The sequence below is a fragment of the Furipterus horrens genome, unplaced genomic scaffold (genome assembly GCF_987537825.1).
Source record: "Furipterus horrens unplaced genomic scaffold, mFurHor1.1.pri manual_scaffold_1, whole genome shotgun sequence".
In the NCBI taxonomy this organism is placed as follows: domain Eukaryota; kingdom Metazoa; phylum Chordata; class Mammalia; order Chiroptera; family Furipteridae; genus Furipterus; species Furipterus horrens.
In genome coordinates this window covers 203713519-203729894 of record NW_028327171.1, presented here as the reverse complement: position 1 = coordinate 203729894, position 16376 = coordinate 203713519, and the positions used below count along the sequence as shown (strand labels likewise).

At 52.6% G+C, this 16376-nt stretch overlaps 1 protein-coding gene across 1 annotated transcript in view; it reads left to right on the top strand.

The window, feature by feature from the left end:
* Nucleotides 1-16376, top strand: part of TNS1 (tensin 1) — a 215614-nt gene that overhangs the window by 36137 nt on the left and 163101 nt on the right. The window contains exon 2 of the mRNA XM_090283637.1: nucleotides 6793-6907. Within this exon, the coding sequence (XP_090139763.1) occupies nucleotides 6793-6907 (115 nt within the window). The remainder of the gene's footprint in view (nucleotides 1-6792; nucleotides 6908-16376) is intronic.

The following is a 16376-nucleotide window of genomic DNA, read 5'->3' as shown; positions in this document are numbered from 1 at the left end:
CTGGTCCTCACAACAGCCATGGGGTATTAGCCCATTGAATAGGTTGGTAAAGTGAGGCAGACAGGGCTTAAGCAACTTGCCCGGGGCCACCTAGCCATGTGCGGGGAGCAGGAGGGAGTCACTTGCATCAAGTGCTGTGGTGGAGCACCAAGAAGGCATCACTGAGGACAGGCAGGGATGCCTGGGGACTCAAAGCCTGAGTCATGAGGAAGTGACCAGACCCGTGCAAACTGAGGGGCATTCTGCAAAACAGCCTGGGCTCTACAAAAACATCAGTGTCATAAAAGAAAAATCAAAAGGTGGAGGCCTCTGGATTAAAGCAGATGAAAGAAACCCAGCAACCGAAGTAATACAGGATCTTGATTGGGTCCCAAGTCCAAAATAAGACCAAAACAAAGACCCAACTATAATGGGTTCTATTGGGGCCAAAGGAGAAATTAGAATATGAACTGAATGCTAGATAATAGTATGGTCCTGGTGTTGAATTTCCTTAAGTGTGATGGTTATATTGGGGTTAGGCAGGGCACAGAGATAGAGAGCTGGCAAAAGTGGTAAAATGTTAACAGTCGGTGACTCTAGCAAAAGGCATATGTGAATTCATCTTTTCAGAAGCTTTTAACGTTTTGAAACAAATAGAAAAAGAAGACAGCGATGGGGATATTGATTCTGGCAGTGGTGGTGGTGAGGGGGTGGTCCTGGGAAGAGCTCCCTGAGGGGATGAGGTTTGGATGAGACCCTGGAGGATACCTAGAAGCTTACAAGCTAAGGGGGTATGGGGGGGTGGGGGGTGGGGAGGAAGGGCATTGTGGGAAGCGGGAACAGCACATCAGAGGCTCAGAGGTGGGTGCAGGTTAGGGAGTTGGGGAGTGAGATGTGGGGATTGACACTTCAAGGTCAGCTGGGTATGGCCCAAGGCTGCTTTCCCTGCTGGCTCCCGGGAATTCGGGGAGGCATGGGAGCATTTTGGGGTGAGCAGTAGTGCCAGTAACCTCAGAGAGCTGTGCTCCATAGAGGCTGCGTAGAGGCTGTGTGGGGAAGAGAGCGGCCCAGCGTCGGCGGGTCCTGGAGGCTGTCGCCGCAGTCCTAGGCAGAACTGACAAGGCCTCCAATAGGGCAAAGGCTATGGGGTTAAAAAGCACAGGAAGGCCAAGAGAATGCTTAGGAAACAAAATTCACAGAGTCTGGCAACTGGTTGGATTGGAGGGTGGAGGGCAGGGAGGGGTTGAGAGTGATTCAGAGTTTTCCACCCCAAGTGACCAAGAACACGGGCAGGACACAGGACATTAGCTGGCTAGGGGATTGTGGGAAGGGGGTGACCGGGTAAGGAACTTTGGTGTGTATGTGAAAGTAATGTGGTGTTTGGGGGTAGCTTGCATTTGAGGTGCTCAGGGGACCCCCAGAGGCCAGCTTACAGCTCCATTGGGAGTACAAGTCTTCTCCATAGAAATAATGGCTGATGCCAACCAGGTCCTGGCGTCCCACCCCAAGGTCATGAGACAGAGACGAGACACGGAGGACTGGAAGGCCAGGAGGCAGGGTGAGGGGCAGAGCTGACCTGCCAGGTCTGTCCTAGGCCTGTGTTTTAATGACTCTTTCACAAGGCTCACTGGCTCACAGATTTCTGGCTTCTTGCCACATCATCCAGGGATCTTCATGTTGGGCACAGGGAGCCTAGTGGGGGCAGGGCCGGTGAAGTTCCTTGGAGAGGATGCAGGATCTCGTGAGCAGAAGGACCAATAGGGTTATCATTGTCTCCACCCCACCCCCAACCAGCTCTGCCCCCAGGGGGCAGGGAGGAACCAACAGCCCTTCCCACCCCAGGGCTGAGGATTCCTGCCAAGGCGGTCCCAGCCAGATGTGCCCCACCCCTCTGGCTGGGATGTGCCTCCTGCGCCAGGCAGGCAGGCAGGCAGGCGGGCGGGCTTGGCTGAGTGAAGGCTGGGAGGGAGAGGTTCCCCCTGAGGGCTAGGAAAGCCCTCTGATGCTGAGTGGGCCTGTCACAGAGCCAGGGCTCTGGACTTAGGGGATGGGGCAGGATCACTTCTGGGTTGAGATCACTTTCCTTGTCCCGGCGCTGGCTCCGGAGGGTGGTGAGCATTGAAGACTACCTGGCAGCTTCTTCTGTGGCAGTGCCATCTCTGTCCCGGCATCTCCCCAAATCCGTTAGGAGTTAATCCAGAAAGAAGGGTCTGGGGAGTGCTTGGCCTTGGGGAGTGCTTGGCCTTGGCGTGGCTGTCTGCTACTTGTCAGGAAAATGGCAGTCATTGGTATAACAAGCAGTGGAGCTCTGCACTTTCTGGGCTCATTCACACCCTCTGCCTATACCTGCAGAGTAGCCCTGGGTGAGGGCAGGATAGGTACCAGACCCCTGTGTTCCTTTTTCATCAAAATTTTACCATTGGACTGTGGGGAAATTCTTCTTCCCCCCTAGAATCCTCACAGCTTCTGCTCGCTGGGCTTTGTTTGGCCTTCAAGGGTCACTTCTGGTGCTCTCTTAGAATGACAGTCCCTTCAGGTATTTGAAGATAAGAGGCTCAATCAGCCTAGATTTTCTCCTCCTACATCCTAGAACCCTGCAGACCTGTGTGGGCGACCCTACCAACAAGATCACCAGCCACCCCTTTTGAAACCCAGGGAAGCGAAAACTGGACATAGTCAAGGTTACAGCCTGGGGCCACTTGCTTGGGGGTGGCCGAGCTGGTCTTTCTGCCACCAGGCTCTCATGGAAGGATAGTATCTCGATAGACATTCAGCTCTCTGTAAGCACCAGCATGTCCTGCCCTCAGCTCCCCCTGTCCCTCCATCTCAGACTGGCCCACTGTTCCCCCTACTCTGTCTACCCCCCTAATTTTCATTTGGGGACTTTGAAGCCTAGAGAAGGCCACTGATGTTCTCAAGGCCATCATCATAGAAAGCAGGTCTCTGGACTCCCATCTTAGTGTCCCCTGAGCCAGAAAGCAGGGTGGGGTGGGATCCAGGGATGGAAGTGTACTGGCCCATCGCCCAGGAGCTACCTATAGAGGCTGTGAGCGAGGCCTGAGAGTGTATCTGAAACCCCATTTCTGCTCTCCAAGCCCATGCAGGGAGAGGTTTTGTAAACTTGGGTTTCATGGGGCTGAGCAGGCCAGCCCAGGGTTCAGGGGAGAAGCCTGGGCGTTCGCTTGTCAGCGTGGAAGGCTCTGCCTGTTCCCCATCTGTTTACTGGGCAGCCAGGACCCTCTTTCGTGAGATTCCACTTCCCCAACTACGCTTTGGGCAGGAGGCCTCTCCCTGGGCTTTGGGGGAAGGGCTAGATTTGGGCTGTAGGCAGAGAGTCTGGGGTATAAGCTGGAATGGGGTGTTCTGCCTGACTCAGTGGGGTGGGAGAGGCAGGCTTGGAAGCGCCAGAATAGGACTGAGACGATGGAGCTTTAGGGCTTCCTGCCTGCCTCCCCAGACAGGCCCTAAATCGAACCCCAAGTCCCCTCCCTGCCCTTCTGCCCACCCTAGGCCTGGGCTGTTGCAGTTGACATTGGGCTGGGCCCCCTAATGGAATGTCTGTGACAGAGGTCATCCCGAAGGCTGCCAGATGGGAACTGAGATGGGAAAAGAGGCGAGGTGAGACCTCAGAATGGCGGGGACTCCCTTGCCCCTCTTTGAGGCATGGGGACATTGAGTGACGGACGTCCAGAGCTGAGCAGTGCCCTACCCCTCACTACCCTCAATCTACCCTTAGAGGAAGCTGGAAGCACCGCTCCTAAAACCCAGCTCTCTGGAATCTCAGAACCCAGGCCCTGCTGCCTGACCTAGCCACAGGGGACACTGCGGGGCTCCCAGCACCCACGCCTGTCTGTGTCACCCTCCACTCTCTCCACCTCTGCCCTGGGCTTTGCCTCTGCTCCCTCCTGCCTCCCACCATCTCTATCTGTCTGCCTGTCTCTTTAAATTTTGAGACACTATCAAAGTTCAGAAAAGTTGCAAATACAATGGGAAGACCGTCTTTTTCCTTGAGCTGTTTGAGAGTTAAGTTGCTGACTTACCTACCACCCCTAAATACTTTCCCGATTTTCCTGCAAGGACTTTCTCCCACCTAACCCAATGCAGCCATCAGAGTCGGGCAATCAACATTGATACGTGACTAACATCTCATCCTCAGACCCCACAGAAGTGTGGCCAGTGATGTCCTTATGGCCAGGGATGCCCTTTACGGTTGAGAACCAGCCAGTATTTGGCTGGCATGTCTCTTCAGGCTCCTTCAGTCTGTAAATCTCCTCGTTCTTGCCTTGACTTTCACGACCTTGTCACTTCTGAAGATTCCAAATCATGTAATTGGTAGACTGTCCCTCAATTTGGGCTGGTCTGATGTTCCCTCCTGATTAGATTCGGCTTATGTCTCTTTGGCAGGAATGTTGCAAAAGTGCTGTTGTGTTCTCTGCCCACAATCTCTGTTCATCCCATTACTGGTGATGTTAACTTTGATCACTTGATTAAAGTGGAGTCTGCCAGTAATTTACAAGTATGACGTGGGGAGGTGCTTGGAGACTTGTAAATACTCTGTTCCTCATCTTTCCATTTATCCAATTATTTCGCATATCGGAATGGGTTCATTTAAGCCATTCCTGTCATTATGTATTTTGATGCTCAGATCTTCCCAGATTTAGCCTTTGGGGGTCCCTTCAAGTTGGCTCCTGTGTCCTTTTGTCTGTCCGCCCCCCTTTGATTCTCGGATTCCCTTTATAGTCTCTGTGAGTTTCTATCTAATCTGCTGCGTTCTCTGTGTGGGCTTGTTGGCGCGTCCTTTGTCTCTGCCTTTATCTTGGTCTCTTCCCCCCTCTCCACGGACTCCCTGTGGCTTTTCTCTGTCTTCTCTGTCTGTCTGTCTCTGTCTCTGTTTACTCTGTCTTTGTCTCTTTTCTTTCTCTCTCTCCCCGTCTCTCTGTGTCCCTCTGTATGTCTGTCTCTGCTTCTCAGCCTCTCTCTCTTTTTGCCTCTTTGTCACTCTGGCTGTCTGTTTTTCTCTCATTTAAAAAAAATACATTTTTCATTTATTTTTAGAGGGAGGGGGAGAGGGAGAGAAAGAAAGAGAGAAACAGCCATGTGTGAGAGATACATCGATGGATTGCCTCTTGAGCGCCCCCAGCTGGGGACCTGGAATGCAACCCAGGCATGTGCCCTGACTGGGTATTGAACCAGAGACCTTTTGGTTTTCAGGCTGGCGCACAATCCACTGAGCCACACCAGCCAGGGCTGTCTTTCTCTCGTTTTGTCTGTTTTTCTCTCTGTGTGTCTCGTGGCTCAGTCTCTTTTCCCCAGGACTCATCACTACAGTGTCTTCAGATAGTCCTGGACATGCTGGGTTTGTGGGAGACTGTCACCCTTCCCCCTTTGAACACACAAGTTGCCCCCTCTAGCCCCTGTCCCAGAGCTAGGAGGCTCTGAGGACAGGGTGCAAGAGGGACGCTGGGAAGAGCAGAACCCTCTCCCTGGCACTGCAGGTTTGCGAGCATGTCTCTGTGTGTGTCCAAGTGCGTACAAATGGTGTCAGGAAGCTCTGTGCCTGGGAGAGGGGGAGGGCGGGAGCTGTTAATCTCTGTGTTCTGCTGGCCCCTGCTGCTGGAGCAGGGAACTGAGCCAGGTTAGTCACCTGAGTGAGGCGCCTTGCAGAGGAATGGTGCCTGTAGGCAGGGACAACTTTCTGGGGAGTCTTCTGAATGGGGGACCTCCCCCCCCCCCGGCTGAGCCTGAGCTGGGGGCTGCAGGTGGGAGGAGGGTGGTTATAAACAGCATAGGTGCAGGGTTTTGCACCTAGAGTGTGTTCCCATGCATTGTTACAAAGGACAGATGATCAGGGCTTGAGGGGTGTGGTGCCCCACCTTGAGATGTCCAGAAGAGAAAACTGAGGCCTGTGGTATTGGAGGGCAGGTGACTGGTCCGGGAGCTCACGGTGGATCAGATACAAAGAAGGCTTGGACTGCCAACCTGCCTCTCATCTCATGTGTGTGGTAGTGTAGTTTTAAATAGGATGTTTAACATATCAAGATTTTCCTAATGCAAAGGATAAAAAATAAAAATAAAGATGGAAGAAGCCTTCTGGGCTGGGTCAGGGGATGGTATTGAGGATGAGAGGAAATCAAGGGACATGGCATTCTGTGCATATGGGTAAAACTGTTAACAGTGGATGGATAAATGAATTGGCTTTATTCACCCAGTGGAATACTACACAGCAAGGAAAAGGAAGGAGCTACTGCTCTGTGCAACCAACCACATGGATGAATCTCACAGAGTAGGGCTGTGTGAAAGAAGCCAGACATAAGAGTATGTACAGTATAATTCCCTTCATATGAAGTTTAAAAACTTGTCAAAATCAGTCTTTGGTGATAGGAGTCACAGTTGTCCTTACCTTGGGGGATACTGACTAGGACTGCCATGAGGGAGCCTTCGGGGGTATGCTTATATGAGGCATAAATATGTAAAATTGTATTGAACAATACACTTGAATGAGTGCACTTTGTTACTGAAGTAAATAAAGAAAGTGACTAAGAAACCATGGAGGGGCCTGTGATCCCTGGATGCTGGGGTCTCCAGTTGTCATCTGGGCCCCAGTACACTGACCCCACCTGGGGGTCTGGGTCCCACCCACAGCTTTCTCTTTCTCTGGAGCCTCCTTCCAGAAATGGGCTTAGGCCTTTCATGCCTGAAGGGGCTCTTGCCTTTTCCCTAATCCTTGCCTGTATCTTCTCCAGACCTCCTAACTCCTTTCCTGGGACCCTAACCTTCTGCTCAGGCCTGATCATTATGCCTTTCCTCCCACAGCCAGAGGATCTGGAGGCCCCCAAGACCCACCACTTCAAGGTGAAGACCTTCAAAAAGGTGAAGCCCTGTGGTATCTGCCGGCAGGTCATCACCCGGGAGGGTTGCACCTGCAAAGGTGAGCAGCCAATGGAGAGCATGTCTTCATGGGACTGGAGATGGCCTGGGGCAGGTCAGGCTGGGACTAGGCTTTCTGGGTGTCTTTAGGGTCCCTATCTGGTGCCTGGTTCTCTTTTGAGGGGCAATGCCGAGCACACTGATGGCAAGCATATGGATGTGTGTGGCTGGCATATGGCAGGTGAGGGGTAGCATGGAAATGGCATGTAGTTTGTGTGTGGATGACCAGTATAACATGTGTGGATGGCATGAAGAAAGTGTGGATGGCATGCAGATGGCCTGAGAATGGCACGTGGAAGACGTATGGATCGTATGTGCCGGCATGTGTAAGGTGTGCTGATAGCATGTGCTGGCATGTGGGAGGTGTGTGGACAGTATGCGTCGGCACGTGAGGTGTGTGGATAGCATGTGTTGGCATGTGTAAGGTGTGGATAGTATGTGTTGGCATGTGGGAGGTATGTGGGTGGCACATGGAGGGCATGTAGATGATACGTAGAGGTCATTTGGTTAGCATTTGGATGGTGTCAGTGCTGTGTGCCTGGCACTAGGAGTGTTACAAAGACACCAAGCTACAGTCTTCCTCCTGTGGCAGCTTATGGATGAGCTTGATGAGTCCTAAGTCAGACTTGGGGAAGGGCCTGCTGGCTGCCAGGCTTTTGCAATCATTGTTTTCACGCGCTCCTAGAATAGCCTGGGGTTTGGCTGTTTGCCAGAGAAGCCGGTGTCTTGTCCCACATCACACAGTGAAATCAGCAGGTGGCTCCTACACCCAATCTCAGTGACTGACACTGTCACTCACCCAGTTGCCCCACCACATGCCTCCCTCTCCTTCACCCCCACCTCCCAGCATTCACCGGCACCCCCCAACACAGCTTGAGTCACTGAGCTTCTCTGCAGCCATTTTGAGCTGCCAGCATTTCTCACTTGGGTGACTGACTGCAGCCTCTTTGCCTCCTGTCCCCTGACCCAGCCTCTCCAATCCACCCTCCGTGCCAGCTTGCAGTGGGACTTGATGTGGATCTAGTTATAGCAGTCCCCTGGTGAAGCCTTGGGAGCCCCCACTACCCTCCAGACAAAGTACAGGCCCCTTCCTGTGGCTGAGGCCTGGCAGGACACCACCCCTTGCCAGCTCTTTAACTCACCTCTCCCTACCCTCAAGTCCAAGCTTAAACCAGCTGCACCTTGCACAGTTCCCGAAATGTCAAGAATGTCAGGTATGCCAAAGGGGCCGGGCTCCTGCTTGCCCTGGAACTTAGCTTCACCTGGACTCTCCCCTTCCTCCCCTTCATGCCACAGTCCTCGTGGAGCTGGGAAGCCAGGCCACAGGGCCTAGTGAACAATAAAGAAACATTTAATGCTAGACGGCTTGTGCGCACGATCTCGTATATTGCTCAGGGCATCTGGAGGGTGCTCGTGTCCTCCTCTTTTACAGATGGGTACACCAAGGCTCAGAGTAAGTGAGTCTCTTGCCAAGGCACACAGCTGGCTGGGTCAGGGTAGGGTTTTTAGGGCTGTGTGCTCTGGAGGAGGGAAGGCTTCTAGACCAGGAGTTTCAGCTGGGTGTTGGAGTGTGGTCTGGGTGGATGGAAGTGTAGGGGTGACTGTGTGTGTGTGTGAACGTGTGTATGGAAGGCATTCCAGGCAAGGCCCGCTATAGCCAAAGGGCAGAGAGAGGTTTATAGTCCTTAAGGAAGAAGGGTTGAGTTTAGGGAGCCAATGGGAATGTCTGTAATACCAAAACCAGCCACATGGTGTCACCCTCCACCTAGGAATTCTGGCTGGGTCAGGTGGCGGTTTAGGGTGGGAGCTGGGAGAAGTCTGGAAGGAACTGCTGAGGACGGAGGTTTTTTTTTTTTATTTTTTATTTTAATTTTGCTTGTACCACCACCCCGCCCCGAGAACCTGCTTAAGTTAGCCCCTGACCCTCCCCCCAGTTCTTTCCTTCCTTCCCCAGTGTGCCTTCCCTTCACTCCAGTGGCCCCCATCGCTGCCCTGAAGGCGGGTGAAGTAGAAGGAAGTCCGAGCACATTCCCTGTGAGACCCTGGGCACGCTGCTGGCCTTATGTTCTGTGATAGTCTGTGGTCCTTGCCCCCCACCACCCCCCGTTGACCTGGCCTGAGGGCTTGGGTTGAGGAGGGAGTTTGACCCCATGTGAATGGAAGGCTCCCAACCGTGAACAGAGATGACCCTGGTTTCACCCTGTTCAGAACCTGGCCCTGCCAGGTGTGAACCAGAGTGGAGGGCAGGTGGCCAGTGGGCTGCCAGGCTGGTTTGGTAGCTCTGGGTGACTTAGTGAGAAGAGGGAAGAAAGCCAGGGCCACCCTGCAGAGGCACCACCAGGTGTCAGGACTGGGCCGGGCAAGGAGCAGGGGTCAGCCCAGCAAGGGGGAGACAGACGACTCCCAGCTTTACAGGTCGCATGTGTGTCCTCAGCAAGAGGGTTGGGGTCACAGGCCTGGGGACAGGGTTGGGGCCACTTGGGCTTAGGTGGGGGAGCTGCTGCAATGGGCCAACTTTCTGCTTTGGAACCAGGAGATTGTGGTGGCATGAGATGGATGGACCCCCTCTCTTAGCCATTGTCCATCTGTCCATCCATCCATCCATCCATCCATCCATCCATCAATCCACCCATCTACCTATCCATCCAGAGCTACCAGGTACGGTTGTTCCCTGGACGAGGGGGCAAATGTGGACTAAAACCCAGGCCACATTTTACTTACCAAGCCCAACCGAAAGGGGTTCCTCTTCCTGTCTTCATGTCATCGTGGGACACAACGTGGGAACTCTCTGAATTAGCAGCCAGGGGTGATGGGTGGGTGGGGTGTGTAGAACATCAAGCCTCTGAATTTACAGTCTCCATGAGGCCTGCAATGTTGAGGGAAACTGCTTTAGGCTGGGGACAGAGAGGACACTTTTTTAGATCTAGAGAGACAGGGACATTTACCCCGCCCCCTCTGGCCACCCTGCTCTATAACCTCAATGGTTCTTCCCCTTCTCACCCTCCTGCATTTTACTGTTTAATGCAATATGGCTGCAAGGAGTGGGGTGTGAGACAGGGGAAGGGAGTCACAGAACCTGAAGCCTAGTCCTGGTAATGGGGACCCAAGGACCAATAAGGCAGGCGAAGAACTAAGGTGGTGAGACATGGGCGTAAGCGTGACAGATATATAGGCGAAGAGGTCACCACATGACCTCAGCCAGTCTCCTACCTCACTGAGCCCTTTTCTTCCCATATACCATGGGGTTAATGATAAACCCTGTCCCGCGCCTTGCAGGGGGCTATTGTGAGGAACACTGAGGTTCTGTGTGTGGCTGTGAATGGTTAGTAGTGTTAGGGACTAAGGCTCCCTGTGAGGGAGACAGAAGTGGATGAGACAATGGCAGGAGAAGCGGCCCAGGGCCACCATTAGTGACCCAGGCTCTATTTCTGGCCTTGCCACTCACAAAGCTGTTGTGACTTCAGGTAAATTACTCCGCTTCTCAGGTCTCAGTTTCCTCATCTGTGGATAAGGGGCTGGACCAAGAATGCTCACTGAGGCCCAGACAGTGAGAAGGCCTGGAAAATTCCCTTGTTGGTGTCTGTGAAGGCTAGCTATCTCCCCCAATGGAGGCTGCTGCCTCACCTCCTGCATGCACATGAGCATCCATCTGATACTGATGACCTGAGCCCCTGTAGGTCGGATGCTGTGCAGGCATTGGGGCCAAGACCCAGGGCCTGACCTGGGAAGACAGACATGCCGCCAAACAGTCACAGAGCATGGTGGCAAAGCTGACACAGAGGTATGGATGAAAGGCCGCTTCTGACTTAGCAGAGATTTTCCTGGTGGGCTTCAGTAGGGAAGGCATATGTAGGGTCGATGTGGACAGGTGTGTAGGAGCTCCTCAATTCAAACAGTGGGTTTCCCATACATCCCTGGAGGCCGTGCTCTAGAGAGTCTAGGGCCTTGCCCAAGGCCCCTGGCCTCCTGCGAGGCTGAAACCCAAGGGAAGAGACCAGAATACCAGCTTAAGAGCCCAAGGACTGACATCCAGACCTAGATGGAGGCCCTGACTTAGACTCCTTCCCTTCTCAATGCCTCTGGTCAGCCTGGAAGGTGGGGGTGGTTTCCGCAAAGTGGGAAGCACCTGAGGAAGACAATCCAACCCTTAATGGCACAAGCCTACTCAGAAGCCCTCACTGGCTAGATTTGGAGAAACTTGGTGTCAGGACCTTTCTCCTGGGTTACTTCACTGGGGACCCCAGATTCTCCTGTGTCTGAGGACCTCCTTGGAGTCATCAGAGGCAGCCTTGCTGTGTGACCCTGGGTGAGATACTTAACCTGTCTGGGCCTGGCTTTTCCATTTCTTTAAATGAGGAGCTGGACTGGAGCAGAGGTTCTAAAGGGAGTTTCAAAGAAGCTGTGAGGTTCTTTGGCACTGCTTTAGAGGCCTGAGTGGGTAGGAATAGGGGGAAATCCAGGGAAAGGCTTATGGGGCTGGGGCCTTGAAACTCCTGCATGCTTCCACCAAAGCAGCTCTGGTTTTAGGAGTTCAATATATCCAGAGGCAGGATGGTGTGGTGGTCTTGCACTTGGCTCGGGCATCCTGGATTAAAACCTCAGCTTTGCCCCTTACTAGTGAGGATTTAGGCAGATTGCTTCACCTCTCTGAGCCTTGATTACCTCGCTTTTAACATGAGACACTCAGCAAACCTCCTTCCCCGGGTAACTGCAGGCATTAAGTGAGGTAATAGACACAACATGCTCAGAACAGAGCCTGGCATATAACAAGCATTAAGTAAATATTAACCAGTATCACTGAGATTCTACACAAGAGTTCATCTGCGTGAGAGTTAGGCTGCAAAAATAAAAGTTTGCAAATGATTGGATCGGATGACCTGAATGTTTCTTCTTGCTCCAATGTCAGAACCACACCATGCCCACACCCCTGAGACTCCTTGTAATAGTCAGGGTTCTCCAGAGAAACAGAACCAATGGGTCGTGTGGATGGCTGGATGGATAGCTGATATTTATGATAAGAAATTGGCTCATGCAACTCTGGAGGCTTGGCAAACCCAAAATCTGCAGGTAGGCCATTAGGCTGGGGATCCAGGGAAGAGTGGCCATTCAAGTCCAAAGGCAGATTGTTAAAAACAGCAACAACAAAACAGTCTGCTGGCAGAATTCTGTCTTGCTTGGGGAGATTAGTCTTGGTTATATACAGGCCCTCAACTGATTGAACAAGGCCCACCTACATATAGAATGTAATAGCTTTACTCAAAGTCTGCTGATTTAAATGCTAATCTTATCCAAAAACAAAACAAAACAAAACAAGAAACCCTTCACAGAAACATCTAGAATAACATTGAACAAATATCTGGTACCACAGCCTAGCCAAGTTGACACATGATATAAACTCATACACACGTCCTGGCCAGGCCGTGAAGGGCAAGGCAGGGCAGGGCAGGGCTGTGAGGTCCTGTGGGCAGGTGGGCAGCCAGGGAAGGAGCTGAGGTGGGCTGGGAGTGTGGGCCTTTATCTCCAGGGTCAGGTGCACAGGGAGGCTCTGTGCTCATTTTCCGACCCGAGGCCAGGAGGAAAAGGCCATTTAGATCCCAACAATGTTGGCTTCCTGTGTTCCCGAGAGGCAGGAAGCCACTCCAGGACAGAGTATGTGAAGCATAGAGGGGCAGAAGCTGACCAAACAGTTGGGGTTGGAGGGGTGAGTTCTCTGCCCAACAGGTTTTCTACGGACCCCTCTCCACTATGGGGCTCTCAGCGCCCTCTCAGGCCACCTGCTGTGCTCTGCTATATGGGGCAGTGTTGACACCCATGGGTGGAGATGGGGCTCCCAAGGCTCCATGGAGCTTTGGTTTGACAGGGTCGCTCTTTGGGGGCTTCATCTTGCAGGGTCACTCTCTTGAGTGGCTACCACCTTCCTTCAGAGCTGGAGGTGGCCATGGTCTACTCAGGTAGGGCTGACCTTGAAATGTGTGTCTAGCGAGGACTCAGCCATCTAAGGGACGCCAGAAGGGGCGATTAGGCTTTCCCTGCCCTTTTGCTTCTACTGGATGAAAAATGGTAGCTTGTCATGCATAGACCAGGGTTTGCTTAGTAGTATTTGGGGTGTTTTCAGAGTTGGAACCTGAGTGTCCCCCTTTCTTGGTTGGAGAGGGGAGGAGGGAGGCAGTGACTGTGATGGAGAGACTGACTGGGGTGAGCACAGGATCGCACAGCTGGAAGAGGGTGTGGAGCCCATCATCTGTTCCAGGGGTGGGAATGCAAGAGCCTGCAGGGGTGATGCAGGCAGATGAGTGTGAGACAGCAGGGCGTGGTGGGGACCCCAGTGATCTGGAGAGCTGCTCTGCCAAAGGCATTCCAACCGAGACGATAAGTCTCTGTGTTTAAACCTTGAGCCAGCTGAAGGAAGACAAGGGTGTAGGTGTAGGTGCCTTTTGAGCGTCTTATTTTCTGAGCTGGAGTCTGAGACCCAGAGACGGGGACGGACTTGCTTCCGGGTCACCCAGCTTCGTGTAGCAGTCAGGACTGGCACCCAGGTCTCCTGACTAGGAGATGGGGGCTCTTCTGTGTGATAACAGTGCTGACAATGAACGTGATGAAGATGCCGCTGCTAACAGCGAACTCCTCTGGGACAAACACACACATTAACTCATGTGATTCTCACAACCACCCTGTGCAGTAGAGGCTATTCTGACCCCCATTGTATAGATGGAGGCTCAGGGTGGTAAAATAGATCACAGAGCAGGTGCGTGACCTGCATCTGAGCTGAGAGCCAGTCTACACAGCCAGTAGGTACGTGGGCAGATGGAGAGCAGGACCAGTGGATGAGTGGATGAAGGATTAATTAGCCTGCTTAGCCCCCCCACCTCTTTACCAGGCTTGAGCATAAGTGGTGTTTGTACCAAAGCACTTGGGAAGCACTGACCGTGGTCCTTACTTGCCCTCTCCCAACAGGGGCTAGAGCTGAATGAAGAGTGGGGCTTACTCCCTCATCGGTCCCTGCTGCATTGCCCCAGAATGTGAGCTCTAGTCTCAGGGGACTGGACTGGAGAGAATCCTTCCAGTTTGAAATGTACTGCATATTTATTGAGTCCCACCTGTATGTCAGACCCTGAACTAGGGGAAGCTGCAAAGTTGAACAGAATCTCTCTTTCTGCCTTAGAGAAGCAGTTGGATGTGAGGGAGAACAAATCATAAAGGATTACTTAGTCCTTCCATGTGCCAAGAGTTTTCCAAGGGGTGTAAGCTGAGGATGATGGGAGCACAGAGGAGGGAGGGACCATTTTTGAATGCCTGACTATCCAGAGAGGGACATTTTGGATGGGGCCTTGAAGGATGTTTATGAGTTCGCCATTCCAGACCTTCTCTTCGCAGGCTTAAAGTTCAGTTGGGGAACTTGGTATGGCAGGAACAGATCTCTTTTGGTGCAGCAGCTAGAGGTGGAGCCAAGACCAGGCGATGTAGGGCCCTACAGGTATGCTGAGGAGCTGAACGGAGGCTTCTAAACGTGGGTGAGATGATCAATTTGAGCTTGAGAATGGTCTGTGACTGTGGATTGAAGGGAGACAGGACTGGTGGAAGGATAATTGGTCTGAACTAGTGCAGGGGCGGTGCGCTGGGGACGAAGGCTGAGATTCAACAGCATCTTTGCAGTTGCTTTCTGGGCCATGATGACTAGCTGGTTGGTAGGGTGAGGAAAGGGAAGAAGGAGCGACAGAAAGGAGCTGCCCGTACCCAGGGAGCAGGGAAGGCTCCACAAGGTGATCTCTGTCCTTAGTTCCCAGCATCCCCTTTTGTCCCCTTGCTTTCTGAGGGATCCTGTGCTCTGGTTTATGCATTAGTTATCCGTATTAGCAACCCCCAAATTTAGCAGTTTAAATAAAATACAAGGTAATTCCCTCATGTGGTTTCTCTGAGTCAGGGGTGCATGAGTGCCTTAGCTGAGGGGTTTGGACTCTGGGTCTCTCATCAAGTTGCAGTCAAGCTGTCAGCTGGGGCTGCAATCACCTGAGGGCCTGGCTGCAGCTGGGGGTCACTTCCAAGGGGGCTCTGTCACGTGCCAACCAAGTTGGCGCTGGCTGGTGGCAGGAGGCCTCAGCTGTCCACCACATAGCCGTCTCCATGTGGCTGCTTGCGTGTCCTCCTGACGTGATAACTGGCTTCCCCCAGAGCAAGTGATCCAAGAGATGAAGGCTGAAGCCCACAATGCCTTTGATGACAGCCTCAGAAGTCACACGTCATCATTTCTGCAATAGCCGACTGGGGACACAAACAGCCCTGTTCATCATGGGAGGGCACTACAGACGGGTGTGCGTACCAGGAGGCGAGACACACTAGGGCTACCTTGGGGGTGGGCTGCCATGGTTTCCCTTTCTGTGACACATCTGAATGTGCAGTATGGCAAGGCCAAGTTTCAGATTGCAACAGGAAAATGCTCTATGAGAGAAGACCTGAGAAAGGTGACTAAGATGTGAAGGTGCCTTCCCTGGAGGGGACCCATGGCAAGAGAGCCTCCTGGGTGTTGGGGACAGGTGCTTCTGAAGGTGTAAAAATCTATCCTCCAGGGCTGGGCCACACCTGCCACTTGAGTTCAGTTTGCTGAGCTTCTGTCTTTTGGGCTGGGGGAGGTCTTTTTTCATTCTCTGCTTGAAGGACAAGTTCTGCATTCCAGCATGCAGAGAGGACTCATCCCATTGTACTGCATTGCCCAATGATTTCTTCATCTGCCCTCCATTCAGGGGCATTTGTTGAGTGTTTGCCCACTGTGTGACAGGCTGGGCTGCCCTGTATGGTCACACAGGCCACTCGATGCCAAAGGCGTCTACAGAAGAGAGCCCTGGAATCAGCCCATGCTTTGGTCACCAAACCATGAACCTGGGTATAAGGCTGGGTCCAAATGGAGAAAAAGCACCTTCTTGCTGTTCCCACAAAGACGCTACTCAGCTGTGTGTCCACATGGCTGGTCTACCTAGAGTGTGGAACTTTTGCTCATTTCCACAAAGATGCTATTTGCTGCTGTGGGCCTGGGACAGACACTGGTCTAGCTACTGGGGATATGGTGTGAATGAGACAGGCATGCTCTTGCCCTCACGAGTCTAGTGTGGGGAGATGTACTATATACATGTGAAAAGGAATGACCCTGAAGGACTTCAGGTTGTGAGCTGTGCTAAGAAATGACCAGGGTGCTGCAGATAAAGAATAATGGGAAACCTACTGTAATTTGGGTGGCCAGGGAAAGCCTCTTTGAGGAGATGACTTTCAGAGGCTTCCAGAAGTAGAAGGATTTGACTTGGTGAACAAGGGAGAGCTGGGCTGAAGGAGAGCAATCCAGGCAGCTAGAACAGTAAGTACAAAGGCCCTGCGGCAGGAAAGAGCTTAGTGCTTTGGGAATTGTCAGAAGCATGCTAGAGGAAGATGGAGTCCTGGCTCCCACTGTGCTCCTAGACTGAGGTTGGGAGGCCCAGAAGGGA